Below are 23,104 nucleotides of genomic sequence, written 5' to 3' on the forward strand. Positions count from 1 at the left end.
TCCAATGTTTCTAGTATTATGAATTGACAAATTCTAAAAGCTTAAATTTGAAGTGACATCTTTTAAAGTGATAGAGAGCAGATATTTTAACAGTATGCATGGTCATCAGACCTTCCTACAGCCATGTCTCATAAAACTACCAGATATTACTATATTTATTTGGAACAGAAAGCCTCTGTAGTTTTACTTTACTACGGCAGTAACTTGCACTACACAGAAATTAGCACACAGCTACTTCAGGAATTTCCAGAATTTAAAAAAAAAAGCATTTTTGAGAAGGTATCAACAATGTTAGTGTTAATAGGTTTATATCCATCACATACGATATGATTTTGAACAAATTTTTTGATCATTCTGAATGCGTTACTATGCAATTAGTTCTAATGACAAGGGATCTAGCTTAAAACATATCAAGCTCGGTATCAACAGTTCAAGGAAAAGCCACAAATCAGAGAAACAAAAAGCTTTAATTATGGGAGAAATTTAATACAACAGTCAGGGCAATTTATACTACAGCATACAGTCTTTTCCCCCCTTTCTGCATGCTTTGCTATGGCTGTAAAGAAAGAGTTTGAGAATACAACAGGCCATAAAAAATACCAAACTGAGAACTACAGAAAAATGTAATCGCATATTTCAAAAAACCCATGATCAAACCAATTGACCAGGTAGTGCAATATACTTGCTTGCTTTACTGTACAGTGATAAGTATAGTTTACACAATTCTATACGTGAAGTTAGTCATTTCACTTATCCCAGAGAACTACAGTTCACACTTTTTTAAAAAAAACCTCTCTTTATGGTGGGAATCGAGTTCTACAATCAGAGAAGAATTAGAAATGCGTTGTTTCTTTTCCACTATCAGCCCAAGATGAGGAGAGAGGGAAAATGCATGAAAGCAACAATTCAGACACATTTTTAAAAAAAAAGGTGATAAGAATCATACTACAACTGCTCTCAACTTCTGTCACTTCAGGTTAATCAGAAACAACATCAATTCAGTTCAATATTTGCTATGGGTGCTATTGAAAAACAAAATTTAGATTTCAACAGCAATTTCTAAATGTTGTAAGTTTCTGCCTTAAACAATTGACTCAACCTGCTCAATATGATAAAACAAGCCGAAGGGTATGCCAATACAAACTGCTCTTACATTTAAATACTTTAAACTAACATCCTTGCCCTATCAGGCTCCGATGCTATTAAATAATCATGCTTAAATTACAGCAGCAGGAACAGGGCACCTAGCTTCCTTTGAATGCATCACATCAAATCATTTGTTCTAAATATACAGAAAATCATGAAGTGATAGTAGGTTAGCTTTTAAATCAACTGGTATTTTTCAGCATGAGGATGAGTAGAAGGGGAGAGAAATTAGAAATCTGACTTTTTAGTGGTCAGCGGAGAGATTCCATGTTGTTTGCTTACCGGATCAATTATACTGGTACTGATATGATCCTCTAGCAGCAGGTACATACTTTGGTAGTTGTATAGTAGGTAGCTGTGAGGTCGCTAGTTCATAATAGGGCCTTTTTTTTGCTGAAATTGTCATGTTAATGTCATAAAATATGGTAACATACTTCTCCTGCAAATAGGAACTTTCCAAATAAGTTGCAGCAATATCACCATTTTGTGTATGTGTCTCAACTTCAAAGGGCCACTAGGTGCATCCTCTGCCAACACTTATGAACGTTTTATCCAAAATCCAAATCATAACACGTAGTCAAATGTTTATATTAAGTAAACTTATCAGTTCTCAGGTCCACAAGTCCTAATTATTGTGCATCATATAATTATGTTGGAAAAATACTATAACAGAAACATAGTGCAAATCTTACTGATTTAGATCTAGTACCTTTGTTTGGATTGAAATAACTGAAGTACTACATTGAGATGTTACAGATCTAAATCTGACAACTATTGGAATTAAGAAAATTTACTTCAGTAATGAGAACAAAAATCAAGTGAAACTTAACTCGCCATTAGTAGGTGCAAACCTTTTCAATATTACCGAACAAATAATTAGCAGTATCTGATCACCACAAATACTTCGCCAAGTGTACGAAGAACTGTCTCCTATTCTGAATCAGCAGGTCATCTTTGCCATTCCAAACTCCAAATTAACTAATGTAGGCTCAGTTTTAGAGAAAGTAGCTTTGAGTTCTTTGCATTCATCTCCAGAAATGTTCCCATCTTCCGGTGTTCTAATTGAGTTGTTTTCCACAGTTTTTTGCTGTTCTTCTTTACACACAGTCTCAGATGCCTTGAGCATCTGTGATAATCGGCTAACTGGATGAAAAGGTTCCCTACTGTAGACCGCACATGGTTTTTGACCCAGTTTTATTATTTGCTGTAACAGAAAGACAATATTAACCACAATTAATTGTAAATTAACCAGAGGTATTATGACTAAGCCAAAGAGTAAGGTGACAGTTTACATTTTAAGATATAAAGTAATTAGCATTTAACAGAATTCCAACTCCCCAGGTTCACCTTGGAATGTCTAAAAATTGAAATTTAATCTGGAGTCTGGAGACTGCTGCAAGAAACATGGGAGTTAAAATTTTTTTGAAGAGCATTAAAATAGTGCGCAGTGGTTTTAATTAAACACCATTACTTATTTGTTTTAAAAATACTGGAGATGCAGGACCTTTTGACTGGACAGGAGAATCATCAGATGAAACACCCAGGAATATATCTAACTCACCTATCACCGGACATGTAGATCCGTAAATCAATACACGTTTGTGAGTTTTCACTCTTCAACAAACTTAAAATTTACACCTCATCATGACTCATTGGGGTAGTATGCTGGAAATCAAGCCCCATTAGCCCCGGAATAGTCAATAATATAAAGCGATTTTGTCAACACTATCAAACTCCACAATGACCTGGCTAACACCTAACTAGAAAGAAACTGTTTATTGCAAACACATTGTCCTCAACCAACAGCAATTAGGAAATATGAATTACTACTCAACAGCTCAGATGCTATCCCTTGTTAAATTTTAGACCATCATAAACAGATAAGACAGAGACATTAAAGTGGAAAAATAGAATAAAAATCAAGGAAACCGTTCAATTGCACCAATCTGAACTACAGGATTCAGTTAGTTATTTCTTCCAGTTTCTCTTATGTCTATGCAGTTGATGCAAGGTTCTTAGCATATTGATGCTTTCTTTCATTCACCGTTTGAGAATTCATCTTTTCACTGCCTTTGAAGGCATTTTACTCCTTCTCAAATAGAGTATCAGCAGACAGTGAGCAGAATATACCAAACAACTACGACTGGAAACTTTCCAGTACCTCCACAAAAGGGAGAGACACCAAAATATTCTGAACTCTCTTTGCATACCAGATAGTTCTCTGCTACAGTGTCCTGGTCAGGAACCAATTAGAATGTTATCGACAAGCAATTTACCCTTAGGACAGAACCTGTTCGCTTCCTAGCGTCTGATTTTGTCCTCACTGTTCCAGGAAAATTGTGTATTATATATACTATACACAATGTGTTCCAGTAAACATGATTTTTAAGATGTAGTTCTATCTTTGCAGTCTTCTTGCTTTAAAGCAGTATCTTTTTAACAGTCCAAAATTAAAAAAGGAAATAAGATGACGTGCCCTTTACAGTATTTTAGTTATGTTGAATAAGTGACTACAAGATCTGTATTAATTTACTTATGCTTAGATTATTGCCAATGATTAACTTCAGGCAACTGGCATGAGGTCAGGATGTTTCAACTGTAAGATTTCAGCCTCTGCTGACCCAAGGCTACAAGGTGATTTAAACAAACTTTGTGCACAATCATTAATACAGCTGCTACCCAGCATTTTACAGCACATTACACTAATACCTGAACCATCTTTACGCAACTGTTTTGAGTGAAAAAGTCTTATACTTATAGAACAGAACAGTACAGCACAGCACAGGTCCTTTGGCCCACAAATGTTGTGTTAAGCTTTTACCCTAATCCTAAGGTTTATTTAACCTCCATCCCTACCTTATACTATCATCCATATACGGTGTCATCTATGACCAAATAGACATCCCAAAAGTTCTTTACAGCCAATGAACGACTTTCTGAGCAAAAACAGAAGTTGCTGGAAAAGCTCAGCATCTCCAAAGGAAAAAAATCAGAGTTAACGTTTTGGGTCCTCAGAGCTCAGGCCGTTCTGAGGAAGGGTCACCAGACCCGAAACATTAACTGATTTTTTTCTTCAGAGATGCTGCCAGATCTGCTGAGCTGTTCCAGCGACTTCTGTTCATGTTCCTAGTTTACAGCATCCACAGTTCTTTTGATTTTTCTTAAGTGTAGTACTGTTATAATAGAGAAAATATGGTAGCCAATTTATACATAGAAAGCTCCCACAAACAGGAATGTGATAATTGACAACTATTTCTAAAGTTGATTGAGGGAAGAGTAACTGGCAAAGACATTGGGAATATTGCTTTGCCCATTAAGTACCATAGGATCTTTCAATAGATGGCAGACAGGCCTCTGTTTAAATGTTTCATCTGAAAGACAGTATCCCTAACAGACCAGCATTCCAACAGTTAAGTAGCAGAGAGCCAAACGAGATGACTGTGTTCAGTCCTCGAACAGGTTTTAAACTTCTAGCTTTCTGGCACAGGCAAATGTACTACCAAATGAGCCAAGGCTGACTCAAAAATTGCAAAGTGAACTATGCTTGTACTACAATAAGCACTGCATGGGACAATACACTAGTGAATTTCAAATCTATTTCATACAGTTAATGTTCAACTCACCTCCTCTAGTTTTTTGGCTTCCATCTCCAGTTGATTATTCTGCTCAATGAAGGTCAAAATTCGGCTGAGTTGTGATTGCCTGGGATGTATTGTTATATCAAACTGATGATACATACAGCGCCAAAATCTAAAGTCAAAATCAAAAGAATTAGAAATTGGGGAAAATAAACTGCACATACGATAGAGAATTTTAAGAATAATTTAAACTTACTTGAAATTAAAAGAGACAGTGTTTGGCTCAAGCACTTCATGAGCACAGGGAAGATTACAGTCATAGAGTGGGTTCAAATACTTGTGTTGATTTTCCAAAAGAAATGACCACAAGGAATGGGTTTTTTGTTGAATTCTGTGAAAAGTAGTTTTCAAATCAAAAACATTTAATGCAAGCGTTCTTGCAAAAGCAGAGTTTCACACTAATAGATGGTCATTTACTTTCTCAAACTGAAAATTTCAATAATTATTAACATCAACTTGCTGTGATATGAAACAACCCATAGATCTCTCAAGCTCCTGGAGGTACAGAATCTATTTTTAGAATTCATCTTTTACTTTATCAAATTTACCATATCAGTGCATAATAATTCTTACTTCATTTCCTCCCTTTCTTTTTGGCAGTTTCCAATGAAGTTTCCAAACTGGCAGGAATGGACATGCTCGTGAATCTCAAGTAAGTAAGTTTCACTATACTCAAAAACACGAGGAAACTGTTCAGTCAGATGCCAAACACATTCAATAAACTGCGTAAATACAGGAGATATTTCTTTGGGGTCTCCATCAAGTTGGCCACATCTATATGATAGAAAAGATGAGAAAGAAAGCAATATTAAAATAAATTTTTCAAATACAAATTATTTTGGATGCTCTTAGTTCCTCATCAAGTAATCTAAACTAGTACTCTGGTCCAAGGACCTCTTTGGATGAGATAGGGTAAAGCATCTTTTTCTACTTTACATGTTGAAACTTGGGAAAAAATTAGACTCTTTCCACTTTGCCTGCCTTCCCCAGGAGGTACTATGCTCTTGCTATGCCTGACAGACCGGAGAGACCAGGACCATACCGTTTCAGGAACTTCAGATGCGAATCCACAACTATAAACCAAGTGCACCAAGCATGTCTCTTTCTCTCTCACACACATGTTCTCTCAGTGTTGGTCTGACATAGTTTAACACAATATCTGCTCTATTCTGTATATAAACATCAAATAAAACAAGACACACAATTATTCAGACAGTAACAGACATTGCCCAAAGATGTACTAGTTAGGTGGATTTGCCATGCTAAATTTCCCCAGTGTCCAGGGTTGTGCAGGCTAGGTAAGTTAGCTATAATAAGTGTATGGTTATGGGAATAAGGGAGGGGGCTGGATCAGGGTAGGATGCTCTTCAGCGGATCAGTGCAGGGTCAAATGGGCCAAGTAGTTCTGTCTGCACCATACAGATTCTATGATTAACAAAACAATAAAAGGAAACACTGAATTTAAAAAGGCTGAACAAACATTACCGAAATAGAAGCTAACTAGGTTTTAGTAAATTGAATAAACTTGGCTGTTTTGGATATTTTTACCTATTCCTACATAGAACATTGATGCATTGTAAAGAAAGCAAACAATAAAAACAATAGTGATTTATGGAGAGAGAATTAAAGTTAATGCTGAAACAAACACAGAACTTCCTCCTCAGTATTATACAATTCCAGGTTTTAGGTTCCACACTATGGCTGGAGTCTCAAAATCCTTGCTGGTGGCACCATCTTTTGGATCAGATATTAAACTAAAGTATCATCTGCCTGCTTGGATCAATTTAAAACCTCTTGGTTGTACCATTTCAGAAATGGTGCTGGAAGCTTTCTCCAGTGTCTTGGCCAAGAGCAATCAATCAACATCACAGAAAATAGATCACAGGGTAGCTGCATTGCACAAGTTGACAGCCATGTTTCCTACATTACAACAGTTCAAAAATTATTTAATTAGATTAGATTCCCTAGTGTGGAAACAGGCCCTTCGGCCCAACAAGTCCACACCGCCCCTTGAAGCATCCCACCAGACCCAGTCCCCTATAACCCACACACCCCTGAACACTATGGGCAATTTAGCATGGCCGATCCACCTAGCCTGCACATCTTTGGACTGTGGGTGGAAACCGTAGCACCTGGAGGAAACCCACACAGGCACAAGGAGAACGTGCAAACTTCACACACACAGTTATCAGAGGCTGGAATCGAACCTGGGTCCCTGGTGCTGTGAGGCTGTAGTGCTAAGTACTGAGCCACTGGGCCACCCTGACTGTAAAGTGCTTTGAGATGATTGGTAGTTGAAAAATAGTACAAAAATGCAAGTCTGTTTTCTTTCATGCATCTATTTTAGTTAATAAAAAAATGTAAGTTCCTCCAAATTCTATTCACATTACCTCTCAGCAAACTTGTGCCCAAATGTGATCCAGTCTTTTTCTATCAAAACCTTACAACAGAAAAGAATTAGTTAGAAGGAAATAACTTTTGAAAACGCATTAGTACAATCAGTTTTGTGTCTGATAGGACAACATTTAAAACAATAAGTCACTCAATTAGGGCAGGAATTGTGCTTTTTTTTGTCAAGTGTCATATTACTGCCTGATATTAGATTGTTGCAGAGAGAAATCATTGATTTAGCAGCTTCAAACAAAAAAGGTTAAACACTGTTTAATTAAGTTTAATTAATCCAAGTCACACGCAAACAAGGTTTTATCAGCACGGCATAATATGACATTTACGAAGACTTATGATATTCAAATTACTCTATTACACTAATGACATTTTCACTTACATATACATTATCTTAATGGTGTGTCCAATGTCACACTTGCCTACAACTCTGTTTGGCCTTCATTTGGGATCCAAATCCTATCTGTTTAGAGTCACTGGGCATAATTTTATGGTACCTCACCAGCTGTTTGCAGACAGGTTGGAACCAACAATCCTCTGGATGGCCTTACCACTTCAACCTGCCTGCACTGTTGGGAGAGAGGGGGAGAGGGACAGCATAGGATGCCCTGCTCTTGCACCAATTCAGCCCCTTAAGTGGGACATTAATGACCATTTAAAGGCCGTTGCCGACTTGGCCTTAGTTTTGAGGCTGGTGCGAGCAGTTCAAAGGCAGGGACCAGCTAATCAGCTAGCTGAGGCCTTGCGCAAGCAGAGAACCACCTTTTTTCCCCCCCCCCCCCAACAGCAGAATTGTGCAAAGTTGTTTCCCCCGAATGGATTTGCCCTATTCAGAACACAAAAGTAAGCCACTCATTTTTGATAGAGTTCATGCTGCTAAGTTATTACACAGCTTCATTTAAAGTACTGACATTAAGTATTAATAAGAATATGTCACTTCTGTACTGAGGCAATTCTGGAATGCAGGAAGAAACAAATATATGTATTGTTTACATTTGTCAACTATTGACTCAACTACTCACCACAGATCAAAAGGTGTCAACATAATTAGACACTCAAGACAGGAATCAAAAGATACACCTGATTCAAGTGACTAATTTATATAGAAGTAAATATAGCCCTTTTCAGAGTCTTGCAGAGGTCAAACAGCCCAAAACTTTGCACAGTCTAGTGCCCGACTTTTAGCTTACGAGGGGAAGAATGCCTCATAGATACTGTAATCTTAAAACAACCCTATAGATCAAATGCAGAAGTAATATAATTAAATATTTATTCAGCCTCCTGTATTCACAGAATTTTGACAAACATTGCCAGGTGCTATAATGACATAAAAACAGGTTTAATTCTCTAAAGTAATTAAACCTGCTCCACTACTGCTCCCACGAAATAAGCTTACATCATTCTGTTTGTGCTACATTATATTTCCCCCCCCCCCCCCCCAAGTTTTCCTTGAAGTGGTATAGACCTAAATAGTTAATTTCACATCCCAACATCTTTTGCATTGCCCTTGTTCTGAGAGCAGCAATTCATGATGGAGTATATTTGCACATGCGATGCCAAGCCTTTAATGTTACACACAAACAATTAGTTCTCATTTGAGCCCAGACAAGGAACATTAGCAAGATATTCGTCTACAGGCAGATATTGAAACTAAATTCACTACATCAAGTTCTTTGCTAGAACTAGTGGACAAATGATGATAATAGTGTCCTCATTGTTAATCCCATTCCCTACCAGACACCTTAGAGACCCTGAAGGTCCTCGAATGTAGGTGCAACTAATCCCCGCAATAAATTGTCAACCTGGTTGAACATGTTCTCAACATTTTTTTGATTGTACTAGTTTCCTCCAAATAAACGATAATGCCCAAGTGGGTCCTTTAGTTTATGTTGTCCTTTTTGTGGAATACATGGAAAATTCTTTGTTTCAGTCCTGATCACATCTCTTCTCTAGACACATCATTCTAGTATGCTATTGACTTTCGGTGCCATTCCTTTGTATCACTCATTTTGGAAAATTTCATCATCTTTCTTTCAAGTTCCACCTTTGCATCAACTCCAGTTGCTCCCAGGGTCCTCCTTTCCCCAACTTCTATATTCCATTTCTTCAGAACAACCAGCAAGGCACCACTTTCACAGCTGCTTTGACCATACTTTCACCCCAAGACAAACTTTTTTTTTGATGATTCTATAGCTATCAGTGGCACAAAGATCAACATAATTTAAAAATTGCGCAATATCAATCCTGGCATCGCTCATACATTTAAAATCTCCATAAAAGATTCATTTCTATGATTAATGGAAGTGAGTAAAATTAATTAACAACTCTGGTCCAGTACAATACTTCAATTTGGTAAACAACATTTATACTTTATCTACAATGGCTAAAAAGAAGAAATGCTAGAATTATTTCCTTACCATAAACCCTTTTATTGTCCTATAATATGGGTCCAACAGCAGAGAACCTAAGGAACAGACTTGGGCTGTACGATCCCAACCATCAGAACAATGGACTAAGACACTGGCACCTTCACATCCCACTGCCTGTTCAAAGTATGGAAATAAAAAGAAATGATATGATCGAGCCATTCAAGCAAATTTATTTCTTCAGGATAATAAAAAGAAATCCACAGTCCTTAAATAAATGGTGTTTAAAACTTCATATCAGCTTTTGTGTCAGCAATTAAAGATCAAATACAGACTTATATTTTTCATTACACAAAGTTGACTCCACATTCTGGAAGCAGGTTTACAGTTTGATTCAAGCACTCGTGCACAAATATTTATCCACTCATCTGTGTTTTTAGCTGTTGTTGAACAACTGCTTAATGCTAATACACGATGAAGCACAAAGCCTAGAGATTAAACAATACACTCTACTTTCAGGTTCTTATTTCCAACACATGCTCCCACTTCCCTTCACACTTGGATCATCATCACTATCGGACACTAAATTGAATAACTGCTTTTAATAGAAGAGTTATGGATAAAGAATCATTTCATTTCAGATATCCAAAGCATTTCATGCAAAGTGGCAAGAAAACAATCTATTTCTGTATCTGTATGGAGAGTTGTCATCTATTTATATTGGAAGTTAGGAATGTGAATTTCCTCACAACTACATTACTCATAAGCAATCAGCTGGCAAGGAAAAAGTCTTTTCCTCATGAGATAGTTACTGAGGGACAGTCAGGATCATGTGCACAAAAATAACACTGAAGATGCCAGAAATTTGAAACAGAACAAATATCCAAGCTGTCAAAAATTTTTGAACAGAACACAAACAATTGAGGTGAGGGATTCACATCTTTTTCCAAATGATGTCTGCCTGAAACATGTTCGGTGTTTTCTCAGTGATAATGGGAACAGCAGATGCTGGAGAATCCAAGATAATGAAATGTGAGGCTGGATGAACACAGCAGGCCCAGCAGCATCTCAGGAGCACAAAAGCTGACGTTTCGGGCCTAGACCCTTCATCAGAGAGGGGGATGGGGTGAGGGTTCTGGAATAAATAGGGAGAGAGGGGAGGCGGACCGAAGATGGAGAGAAAAGAAGATAGGTGGAGTATAGAGTATAGTAAGGAGGTAGGGAGGGGATAGGTCAGTCCAGGGAAGACGGACAGGTCAAGGAGGTGGGATGAGGTTAGCAGGTAGGAGATGGAGGTGCGGCGTGAGGTGGGAGGAAGGGATGGGTGAGAGGAAGAACAGGTTAGGGAGGCAGAGACAGGTTGGATTGGTTTTGGGATGCAGTGGGGGAAGGGTACAAACTGGGCTGGTTTTGGGATGCGGTGGGGGAAGGGGAGATTTTGAAGCTGGTGAAGTCCACATTGATACCATTGGGCTGCAGGGTTCCCAAGCAGAATATGAGTTGCTGTTCCTGCAACCTTCAGGTGGCATCATTGTGGCACTGCAGGAGGCCCATGACGACATGTCATCTAAAGAATGGGAAGGGGAGTGGAAATGGTTTGCGACTGGGAGGTGCAGTTGTTTATTGCGAACCGAGCAGAGGTGTTCTGCAAAGCGGTCCCCAAGCCTCCGCTTGGTTTCCCCAATGTAGAGGAAGCCACACCGGGTACAGTGGATGCAGTATACCACAGTGACAGATGTGCAGGTGAACCTCTGCTTAATGTGGAAAGTCATCTTGGGGCCTGGGATAGGGGTGAGGGAGGAGGTGTGGGGGCAAGTGTAGCATTTCCTGCGGTTGCAGGGGAAGGTGCCGGGTGTGGTGGGGTTGGAGGGCAGCGTGGAGCGAACAAGGGAGTCACGAGAGAGTGGTCTGTCCAGAAAGCAGACAGGGGTGGGGATGGACGACCCAAGACATTTTTCCATCCCCACCCCGTATACTGCATCCACTGTACCCGGTGTGGCTTCCTCTACATTGGGGAAACCAAGCGGCGGCTTGGGGACCGCTTTGCAGAACACCTCCGCTCGGTTCGCAATAAACAACTGCACCTCCCAGTCGCAAACCATTTCCACTCCCCTTCCCATTCTTTAGATGACATGTCATCATGGGCCTCCTGCAGTGCCACAATGATGCCACCCGAAGGTTGCAGGAACAGCAACTCATATTCTGCTTGGGAACCCTGCAGCCCAATGGTATCAATGTGGACTTCACCAGCTTCAAAATCTTGCCTTCCCCCACCGCATCACAAAACCAGCCCAGTTTGTACCCTCCCCCCACTGCATCCCAAAACCAGTCCAAACTGTCTCTGCCTCCCTAACCTGTTCTTCCTCTCACCCATCCCTTCCTCCCACCTCAAGCCGCACCTCCATCTCCTACCTACTAACCTCATCCCACCTCCTTGACCTGTCCGTCTTCCCTGGACTGACCTATCCCCTCCCTACCTCCCCACCTCTACTCTCCTCTCCACCTATCTTCTTTTCTCTCCATCTTCGGTCCGCCTCCCCCTCTCTCCCTATTTATTCCAGAACCCTCACCCCATCCCCCTCTCTGATGAAGGGTCTAGGCCCGAAACGTCAGCTTTTGTGCTCCTGAAATGCTGCTGGGCCTGCTGTGTTCATCCAGCCTCACATTTCATTATCTTGGTGTTTTCTCACACGTGCTGCATCAGACATAATGTTTGTTTCAATAGTAAATTGTCATTTATCAGACTTCAAAGGTGAACAGCTGATATTATGGTTTAGAAGTGATCACTTTTGCAAACACCTGACTTGAATCTTTTTACTGTATTGTGGAAGTGCTCTATAATGGATTATATTTAATCATAAATAATACATTCACTTTTAAACTATGTTGGAACAGACTGGTGTCATTGGCTAGTTATGTCTTGTGCAACCACCGTTCTCTGATTTGAATAAAAGAGAAGTTACAAAAATGTTTCATCAAGACTAGTGGCCCACGTTAGTTGTTACTATAAAAAAAAACTTATGCATTTTATAATTCCCCTCTAAGCAGGAAGATGAATCACGAAAAGCTAATTAGTTTTAAGTCTGAACTATACAATGTTTTGTCTTTTTAGTTTTGGTAAAATTTGGAGTCCACAAAAAAAAAGGAACAGGAGTAGGCCATTCAGCCCGCTCTGGAATTCCATTGGATCATAGCTGATCTGAGATTCCTTGTGTACACTTTCCTTCCTTTTCCCTGAAACTCTTGATTTCCCTAGAGATCAATAACCTAGCTCAGCCCCATATATACACTAGATCTCTGACCCAAAAACTTTCTGTGGCAGTGAATTCCAAAGACTCAGTCCTCCAAGAGAAGAAATCCCTCCTCATCTCAGTCTTAAACTGGCCCCCCACTTCATTCTGAAAGAATGCCCTCTGGTTGTTTGAAACTCCCTATGAAGAGAAACATCCTCTCAATATTTATCCTGAGAAACCCCTTACAATCCTATACATTTCAATGGGATCACCTCTCATTCTTCTAAAGTCCAAAGAGTCCCAAGCTGTTTAGCTTTTGCTCTTAAGACAATCCCTCCACACAAGGGTTCATCCTAGTGAACCTTCTTTGAACTGCCTCTAATGAAATGACATATTTCTTTTAATAAAGGGAACAAAACTAGTCTCAGTACTTCAGATGTGGTCTCATCAGTACTTTGTACAGTTGCGGTAAGACTTCCCTACTCTTATACTTGAATACCCTTGAAATAAGGTCCAATAATCCATTAGCCTTCCCGACTATCTACTGTACTTGTGCCTAACTCAGTGTTTTATGTACAAGTACTCCCAAGTTATGCTGCAGCTTTCTGCAGACTTTTTCCCCTATTTATATTCCTTTGTTCTCCCTTCCAAAATGAACAACTTCACATTTTCTCACATTATACTCCATTTGCCAACATTTTGCCTCTTTACTTATCAATATCTCTCCAAACTGCTTGTATCACTATCACAACCTGCTTTTCCACATATTTTTGTGTCATTTGCAAATTTGGCTGCAGTACATTCACTTACTTCTTCCCAGTCACTAAAATATATTCCAAAAATAGTTGTATTCTCTGCACTTATCTCTGTGAAACCCCACTAATCACAGGATGCTGAAATGAATTAAAAAAAACATTATCACCACCCTGTTTCCTGCCCATTAGCCAATTTGCTATAAATTCCAATATACTCTCTGACATTGTGGGCTCTTATTACTTCAGTTTTTGTGAGGCACCTTGGCAAATGCCTGCTGGAAGTCCAAACACAACACAACTTCTGGATGCCCTCTGCAGATTCTTCAAAAAACTTTTTAATTTAGTCAGACAAGATTTCCCTTTCATGAAACCATGCTATCTCTGGTTGATGAGATTAAAATTTTCCAAATGTTCTGCTAAAATTTCCTTATTGATTGTTGGTAAAGTATTGAAATCAATGGATGTTCAGCTAATTGGGCCATAGACACTTATGATTTGCCTAACCTCTTTATGAAAAGGGGTGTCACTTTGGCAGTTTCCCAATCTTCTGGTATTTCTCTAGAATCTAACAATTTTTGAAAAATTATACCCAATGCATCCATTAACTCCGTCACTATGTCTGAGAATCCTGGAATGCAAGCCATCAGGGTCAGGAGATCTATCTGCTTTTAGCCCTAATAGTCTGTCTATTACTGCTTCTTCAAATAATGGTGATGGTAATTAATTACTTAACCCTCAGCTGCAGAAGTAACATGTTTTAGCTTGGAGTAAAAATTTTTTTCTATGCACAAAAGTTTTGATTCACATCAACTGGGCCATAGCGAGCAGACTTTTACAGTATGCATAAGGCACCATTTTAGAGTTTGAATCAGACTTTGTTCCAAGTCTACCACATGGACAAAAAAATCTTTTCTATTACTTCTTGCATCTGATCATTCTATTGCATTAATCCTTCAGACAAAAATATGGTAGCATGTCTTTACATAATTGACAATATAAAGAGTCATCTCATCATTAAGCTTTCACTGCACCTTTTTTATAAATAGTTAGAAATGACATCTTATTCTGTCCTTAAGAACCTATTTTCAGGGTGTTCTAAATTAGAAAAAAAAACAGTATGAAATGGATTCTTAGCACCTCCATCACGACTGAAATTAGATTTTAAAAGTGCTTTATGCTTACTAAAGGACAATCAATTAGACGGAAGAGGACTTCATAGAAGGTTTATGGGTGGATGTCCAGTCTATGCTGAGTCAGTGTTTTTCTTCTTTGGATGAAATCAAATTTATGCAATGGCTTTAAAGTTGGGACTGTGCAGGACATGTTCTGTTGTTCCTGGTTTGTATCTGGCAAGTATAAATGCATTTGTAGGGGCTAATATCCTTACTTCTTGGCCAGAAGTCCTGGTTTAAAGTCCCACTTTCTCCAGAGGGAACACATCTCAATTAAAAACATCCATACATTTTTGTTTATGTTGCACACAGTCAACTTGCCAAGAGGCTCCTTGTGATGGGCATTTACAGCCAGCTCAAACATGAAAAAAGGGCCACAGTTAAGATACTGAAGGCAATTAGTGTAATAACAGCTTTTTTTTGAGGTGGGGGGGTTAGGGGAAGCACAGAGAAACAGAGACTGAGAGGCAGGAGAGTGCGTGTGTCTGGATTTAAGGAAGAGAAAGAAAATTACAAGCAAAGGTCAAAAAGCTTTGAGTCTACTGAAGGCTGTCTCAGCTTTGTAATATACACCAAACATTGGCACTGTAACATCTTACTTATTCAGAAAGCTACATCTTTCCTCTATTAATTAAATTATTGGCTGGATAACATTTTATATGCAGGAAGGAAATTAATTTTATAAAATATATGGTGAAGTAATATGTACTTTAGCAAGAAATGTAGCAGCATCCAACACAGCTTTAATGTGGCGAAGCCATCCAGAACTCTCCAAGCCAATCAGGAAGTCATTCAGAGACAACTCTTTGGTTCCACATACTAAAAACAAGGAAATAAATAATTAACAAGTCAAATAATTATTTTAGCTTGCACATTTGGTAAAAATAACATTTCTTACTTCCAGACTGCACAAGTAAATAAAAGTTTCTCATCTGTTACACAGAACGAGACAGAGTCTTTCTCAACATCCGTTTCATATTTAGCTGTCAAATTCACATGACTCACTCATTCCGCCCAAAATAAATTTAACAAATAGGGTTAGCACTTTGAAATATTAACTCCAAAAAGATCATGTAGAAATTAAATCAGATTGAAGGGCTCCATTACAGTAGTTCCCTAACTCTAACACTGCAGAGGAAGTAACATATGACCCTTTCATAACCAAATGCTGAAGACTTGAAACAAAAATAAAAAAACAAGCTTGATTCACTAAATAGGTAGCATCTAATTCAATTGGCTAAAGATGTACTTCCATGATGGTGGCACCTCAGAAGATTCTTGGATTGAGAGCAATTCGCATTGGTCAACAAACACTGGCTTTATCCAGTACACCAACTTCCGATGAAAGAATTAAACTGAATCATCCATTTGACACTTCAAGTAGAAAATGGCTGAAAGAGATTCATCCTTATCTTTCGCACCAGTGTGCTCAGTTTCACCATTATTGACGATGGGCATATCTGCCAAGTGTCCTTTCCCTATGAGGTGTTTAATTTTCTCCACCTTCGTAACTGAACAGTGCAGGACTGCAGAAATTGGATTCACTGGCTGTAGACTTTCACTGGCTGTAGACTTGGTTCACTGTTTGTAGAATGCTGTTCCACGTCTAGTCATTATTATATTTTCACAAGGGGAATTTTTTTTTCAGTATGCCTCATGCTATTCCTGGCATGATCTCCTACACTCCTTATTTGGTACAGGTTTGGTGGCTAGCCTGTGTAAATGGTTAAATGAAAGGTATGTCACAGAATGAGGTTTCAAATTGTACTAACCATCAGTACCTCATGATGACCAACTCCGAGATGCTAGGTTTCCTCTGAATTTGTCCCGTTTAGCACAGTAATGAATGCTGGAATCTCAAGTCAAGAGTAACCTCTGTGCTCGTTACTCTCTGTACCTCTTCCAAGTAGCATTCAGCATGAGGAATACTAACTTATCGGTAGTCAGAGAAATATCCTTACCCATATTTAACTCAATTGCATAAAATTTCACAGTCAGCTGCTGAGAATGTGTAGGGTTGCTCCCTCCTGATCGTATACTATTGTACTATCATGTCCGCCGAGCCTGGCCTAGTAAAACAGTGTGTAGCCAGGTATGGTGATAGAAGAGGTTGAAATAGTCATAATCACAGCCTTTCAGCCAGTCAGGTAATAGTTCACACTGCAAAAAGATGGTGGATTTTCCTCCCCGAAAAGGCACTAGTGACCCAGATGGATTTTTTAAATGACAATTTAGTAGTTTCACAGTCACAATTGCTGACTAGATACATACCAATGTGCTCAATTTTCAATTTTTCTCTGAAATGGCCTAGCAAACCAAATAGTTGAATCAAAATGCTACAAAACAACTAAATGATCAGAATCTTGCTAAGGTGGTAAAGGAGTTGCTTGCTAATAGAAATGTAGCTCAGTACATTCCACCACATTCAGAAGAGGGAAAAACAGGGCAGGAGGAATTACAAAGCCCTGCAAGACTTACATATGATAGAAACAGATCAAAACACACCTTCATTGACTTTCTGCAAGCTTGCTCTCATGACATGTATATTTTCAATCCCAACAAACTTAAATCTAATATTGGAATAGTTGTCTTCATTTTCATAACCTTTACCAGCAGCTCGATTTGCTATTGCATTTAGCTGAAAAATATAAGAAAAGTCTATTGTAATACTCAAATTTCATGCAATTACCATACTTTAGTTAAAGATATCTAGTAAATAATCTCTTTCAATAAAAGAACACTGACAAATACCAAAACAAGATTCACACATACTTTTGGTCTTGTATCCATTACATACATGAAGTGGCTGTTGGGATTAGCTTTACTTATAGCTTGCAGCATATGTTCATCTTCTAGACACCTGGCACTAAAGCCAGATAATGGTTGGCTGCATCTACAAATGGCAGCCTGGTAAGAAAAAAAAAGTTAGTTTGAAAAAAAAACAGTAGTTTTGTTTAAAAACAGCACAGTAGCAGGCAACTTCCACCTTCATTTCTTCAAATCAGAGGGGTAGAGTCTTTATTGTACGGGGCACACAAACTTGCTTGACTGCCAAAATCAGATTTGGTAGGAAACATTAGCTGATACATCTGGCTTCTACAATTGTTACACCGCCTGCCTTTGATTTTTTATTTTAACGCTCCATAATACTCAGTAGCTTCTCTCCATTCTCTGCACATTTGTAATTTGTGCTTTTTCTTGCATCATTTTTATTTTCATCTATTACATGTTAGCTGCCTCTCTAAGAAAGAAAAATAGAACTAAGGAACCTTGTCAACAGCATGCTTACTAGTGACATGACAGTAATGACCATTAATACAAATGAATGACCATACCTGCGTCTGGTGGAAAAAATAGGACAATGCAGGAAATCTTCCTTTGCTCCTGAACTTGGAACTCCCAACTATAATGGGCTTGCTGACACTTTTAGGAACATATAGCTCTGTTGGGTATGTATCACAAACCTGTTCGTGGAAAGGACAAGTACATTCATGAAATGAAAAAAGCTAATGCTACCAGCATTAAGAAATATCCACAACTCCCAGGTGTCATTTATTACAAGAGATGTTTGTTAACAGTGGGTACAGTCAATAAATACAGATGCAGAAAGAGACTTAGGGGCTCAGGTCATAGATTTTTCAAATGCCACAAACAGGTGCAGAAAATAAATCAGGGTGGCTAATAGGATGCTGGACTTGATATGTACAGTAGATACAAGACTACAGTATAAGGTCACAGAAGTTATGCTGCAGCCAAGCAAAGCCCTGGTTAGAACACACTTGGAACACTATCAGCATAACTAGGCACAACACCTTAGGAAGCATACATTGAGTACAACGTGGATTTATAAGAATGATAACTGGACTTCAGGGTTAAGTTATGAAGAAAGATTAAAGTCTTCAAGATATTAACAAGAGGAGATGGGGCAGACAAAGATAAACTATTTCTACAGCTGGAGGATTATAGAACTGGGAAACAGAGTCTAAAAACTGCTAACACTGACTTGTCTGTTAAGGAGAGATGTTATGAAGCACTTTACACACAAAAAGACAGTAGAGGTTTGGAACTCTCTTTCACAAATGGCAGCCGATGCAAGATCAGTCATTAACTTTAAATCTTGAATAGATATTTTTTGTTAATCAAAAGGTATTAAGGGACATGGACCAAAGCCAGGTGCGTGGAGTTAGACCACAGATGAGCCATGATCACACAATGGTGGAAAAGGCTCAAGTGGATGAACAGCCTACTCCCATATGTTCCGATGTTACATTTGGTTTGTTGCAAAAGAAATTTAATTTGATCAACTAATAAAGGGATAATAAGATGTAAATAAGTAGGACATTTTACACTGACTTCTGCAAGCAAAGTCATTTAAAGTGACTCCCAGTAACAGATTTAATTAACAAGAAATGTTACTACAAAATCAGTACAATGAATTTTCAATGATTTAGGTCTACCTCCCAAAGGGGAACAGAGTATGTAACTAATTCAATTAAACGAGCATCAAACGCTTTAACAGCTTAATAGAACAGTTCAGTATTATTCAAAATTACACAGTTCAACGTCAATCTTTATTTGGATGGCAAGAAATTTTGGACCATGTCTGTGAACCCCAAAGTACAACGTTGGAAAAAAACTGGGCAATACAGGAAACTGCATTGTTGTGAAAACAGGGTAGAATATGCTCTTACAGCAAGGTAATGATAAAAAATAATTGCAAGTGAGAAATAAATTAAGAGAACCATCCTGCCCAGTAATTATGTGCATTATTAGACAGGGAGTTCAAGATCAACATTGCCAAAAGAACTGGGTATAATGGCTCACCAATCTGTAGCCATTACAAAGACACACTTGAGGAAGAGGCTTTTGGAGCCAAAACTGGAACCAGAATACTTTGAAGCAAGTATGTGCACTAAACCTTTTTTCAACCAGAGATTATTTTAGTTAGCTAAATACGATCAAACGTTAGGAAGAGAACTAAAAACGGTAGGAAATCTGAGTAAACGTTATTCATTTTACTTCTTTCAATAAGCATTATATACTCCATATTCTTGACAATTTCTTCTTACCTTGTAACCTCTGTTTACATCAGTTAACTGCCAGGTATCATTTGGGATTCTCATACGTTGATATTCATCATTTAAATTAACAACCTTCCAGCCCATCATTCTTTCATATTCAGTCTTCTTAGGTGTATATGAGAATGCATAGAGATCATCATACTTAACTGAAAAACAGAATGTATTCAATCATTTACTAAGTGTACAAATACTTGTAAGAAATAAAAATGACAAAAATCACTGAAATTCACACACTTGTTCCAAGTAATATCACTTCGGTAAAGGGCAAAAGATCGACAGGTCTTGTGGAGCAGTGGTGGGGTCTTGGATATGCCTCTTACATCAGAACAGACTGACTGCAAATATCCAGGTATTGATTTTGTTTAAAGACAGTTAAATCTGATTTAAAGTAAATGGAAATATATACAATATTCAGTGACAAAACTGCAACTAGGGATCATGATTATTAGTTTCGATACACCCAAGAATTCCAGGAATGATGCCATCATCGACTATACCAAACAGCTGTAAGATTTTCAATTGCATCAGATCCTCTCCTACACAGCAAGTTCAAGATAGCACTTTTGTTATTACAAAAGGCAGAACTGAAAGTGTTTTTTGGTATCTAGAATTAGTCTAAAAAATATTGGGCTGCTGATGTACACCATCTAGTGGTTGGTTTAAGAGCAACATTGGAGGATGAACAGGAGCTGTTAACTGAGATACTAGGAACTGCCAATGCTGGAGAATCTGAGATAACAAGTTATAGAGCTGGATGAACACAGCAGGCCAAGCAGCAGAGGAGAAGGAAAGCTGACGTTTCAGGCGTAGACCCTTCTTCAGAACAAGCTGTTAACCACGCTTGTCCTGAGAAAGGATTACTCGAACTGAAACGTTAACTGATTTCTCTCCACAGCTGCTGAGCTTTGCCAGCAATTTCTATTTTTGTTTCTGATTTACAGCATCAGTTCTTTTGACTTTTATTTGTTAACTGATCTGACCATCTGATGAATTTCCAAGGAGGAAAAGATATTGAGCAATTATGTAATCAAACAAACAAAAACTCAGCTCATCACATTTTGAATGTTTATTAAGTACAAACAAACCAGATTTAGAGCATACTTCTGTATAACTCACTCTACTCAATCTCAAAACAAAATGATGAGATCCTTCTGCAAGTAGAATTTAGGGAGTTAGGCAAAAACAAAACTCTTAGGCAGTAACTTGATGATTGCTCTAAATACTACGTGCTGTTGAGTATAAAAATAGCGGGACTGAGTAGGCTTGGAAAACAGGAAGGGGAACTTTAGGTTTCTGAGGCTCTGGCAGTTCAAACCTACACAAGGAGAACAGGTTACACCTTAACAGAAGTGGGATGAATAAGTTTGTAGTGAAGTTGGTATAGTACTTGTGGATTGAAAGGCAGGACGTTAGAATTTGTTTGCAAAATGATAGGGGCGGGGCGTGGGTTCAAAGATTGCACGGTCTCTTTGAAACGTGGTTTTTTTAAAAAAAAGCAAGAGATTAAAAAAGGTCTGCAGGCAGCAGCAGATGCACACAGGGCTCTTGAAATTGAAACATTGTATCAAGAGGCTATACTGTTAGCAGGCAAAGTAGCATTTTTACCAAGTATACAGATTTTTGAATTTTGCCAATTAATTTAAACTAGGCCCTAGATACCAAGGCCCAGTTAAATTTAAATCTGATTGTTTGGACAACCTCAGATCAATCATATTGTAAGAAGTCAAGCGGTCATCCAGGGTATAAAAGAAAATGGCATTTAGAAAAAAATCAGTAAACCGCCATCTGTTAAAAGAGCAGCTATCAGCTCTAAAGAAAGAGAGAATCATCGGCTCTCACAGAAATCTCTAAGATCTCAGAATAAGCACCATGGCACTCCGCTAATATTCCTGACTTAAGAATTCAACAGAGGGAGATGTTCCTGACTAGAGGACTGCAGAGAAGGCAAAGAACATTCCAGAAGACTTATCCAGAGTATGATTTTGACATATTAAGCTTTCATTTATTAATCTGGCTTATGTAAGTGGGACTTATATCTATTGGAACCACACACCATTAGAATTTTGTTTTATTTGGGAAGTTATTAGTTAAGGGGGAATAGTTCAGTTGTGTTAGTAGTTCTGTTAATTTGTTAACTGTTAGAGTTAGATAAATAAATTAATTATAAAGGGAGTATCAGAAATCTCTTATTTAACTATTGCTTTAATAGATTATGAGGCAAGTTGAGCTTCTCTTGGTGTTTCGGTTTTAGTTATGGTGGCAGCGGTCAGGGGTGGGGTGACCACTCCTCCATAACATGCTTGTGAGAAAACTTACTATTGCTGTTAGTCATGGTGGTAGTGAAAGGCTAGGGAGGGTCAACTAGTTTGTCAAGGAGTCAGGGATACCAGAGGGATTTCAGATCAGAGACAAACACATTTATTACAAGGAAGTGGAAAAACAGAGTACAAATGAACACAAAAACAAGTTCTGGAATCAACCAGATTCAATCTACAGTTTAAAAAAATTACTAAAAGCAGTCTGAAGGCACAGACCACTGACAGCAACATAAGTGATTTGAAGGCACTGAGAAGTAAAAGTCTAAATCATTGCCATCACATGAGACATAGCTTGGGAACTAATAAAGATTTCTGGCATGTAGGGTGTTCAAGCAGAAAGGAAAAGGTGGTGGTTGTGCTGACAATACATAATGGGATCAATGTAACAGAGAGGGGATTGCTGATTAAAACGACAGGATGTAGTATTTGTTTGAGCACAACTTAAAAAAGCAAAGGACAGAAAACATCAATTGAAGAGATTTACAGGCCACCAAACAGTACAGAGGTGCATGTCACAAGGGAAATTCAATAATCATGGGTGACTTCAATTTACATAAAAACTGGGTAAATCTAACGAACAACAATGCTGTAGAGGAAAAATTCCCAGGTTGTGTTCAAAGCAGCTTTTCAAATAATTCTTTGAAGACCAAACTCGGGCACAAATTATTTTAGACTCACTATTATTGAATGAAAAACATCTAATTAATAATTTTATTACAAAGAGAACATTTCAGAAATAGTGACTGTATTATAAGAACATAGAAAAATAGGAGGAGTAGGCATTTTAGACCTTTGAGCTTGATTCGCCATTCAATATGATCATGGCCGACCATCCAACTCAATATCACGTTCCCAATTTCTTCGCGTAACCTTTGATCCCTTCAGTCTTAAGAACTAGATCTTATTTCTTGAAAGCATTCAATGCTTTGACCTCAACCACTTTCAGTGGCAGAGAACTGCACAGACTCCCCACTATAATCAGTTAAAACATT

General features: G+C 38.3%; 1 protein-coding gene across 1 annotated transcript in view; it reads right to left on the reverse strand.

Annotated features, from left to right (window-relative positions):
* Positions 1-448: 448 nt before the first annotated feature.
* mtmr6 (myotubularin related protein 6) overlaps positions 449-23,104 on the reverse strand; it is a 41,042-nt gene continuing 18,386 nt past the window's right edge. Inside the window, exons 4-14 of the mRNA XM_048533242.2 lie at positions 19,783-19,940; positions 18,049-18,177; positions 17,486-17,620; positions 17,219-17,351; positions 15,423-15,532; positions 9,605-9,730; positions 7,175-7,224; positions 5,358-5,558; positions 4,981-5,115; positions 4,770-4,896; positions 449-2,350 (exon numbers count right to left, since the gene is read on the reverse strand). Coding sequence (XP_048389199.1) covers positions 2,087-2,350; positions 4,770-4,896; positions 4,981-5,115; positions 5,358-5,558; positions 7,175-7,224; positions 9,605-9,730; positions 15,423-15,532; positions 17,219-17,351; positions 17,486-17,620; positions 18,049-18,177; positions 19,783-19,940 — 1,568 coding nt within the window. The 3' untranslated portion in view covers positions 449-2,086. The remainder of the gene's footprint in view (positions 2,351-4,769; positions 4,897-4,980; positions 5,116-5,357; positions 5,559-7,174; positions 7,225-9,604; positions 9,731-15,422; positions 15,533-17,218; positions 17,352-17,485; positions 17,621-18,048; positions 18,178-19,782; positions 19,941-23,104) is intronic.

This window comes from Stegostoma tigrinum, chromosome 6 (assembly GCF_030684315.1).
Source record: "Stegostoma tigrinum isolate sSteTig4 chromosome 6, sSteTig4.hap1, whole genome shotgun sequence".
NCBI classification, from domain to species: Eukaryota; Metazoa; Chordata; class Chondrichthyes; order Orectolobiformes; family Stegostomatidae; genus Stegostoma; species Stegostoma tigrinum.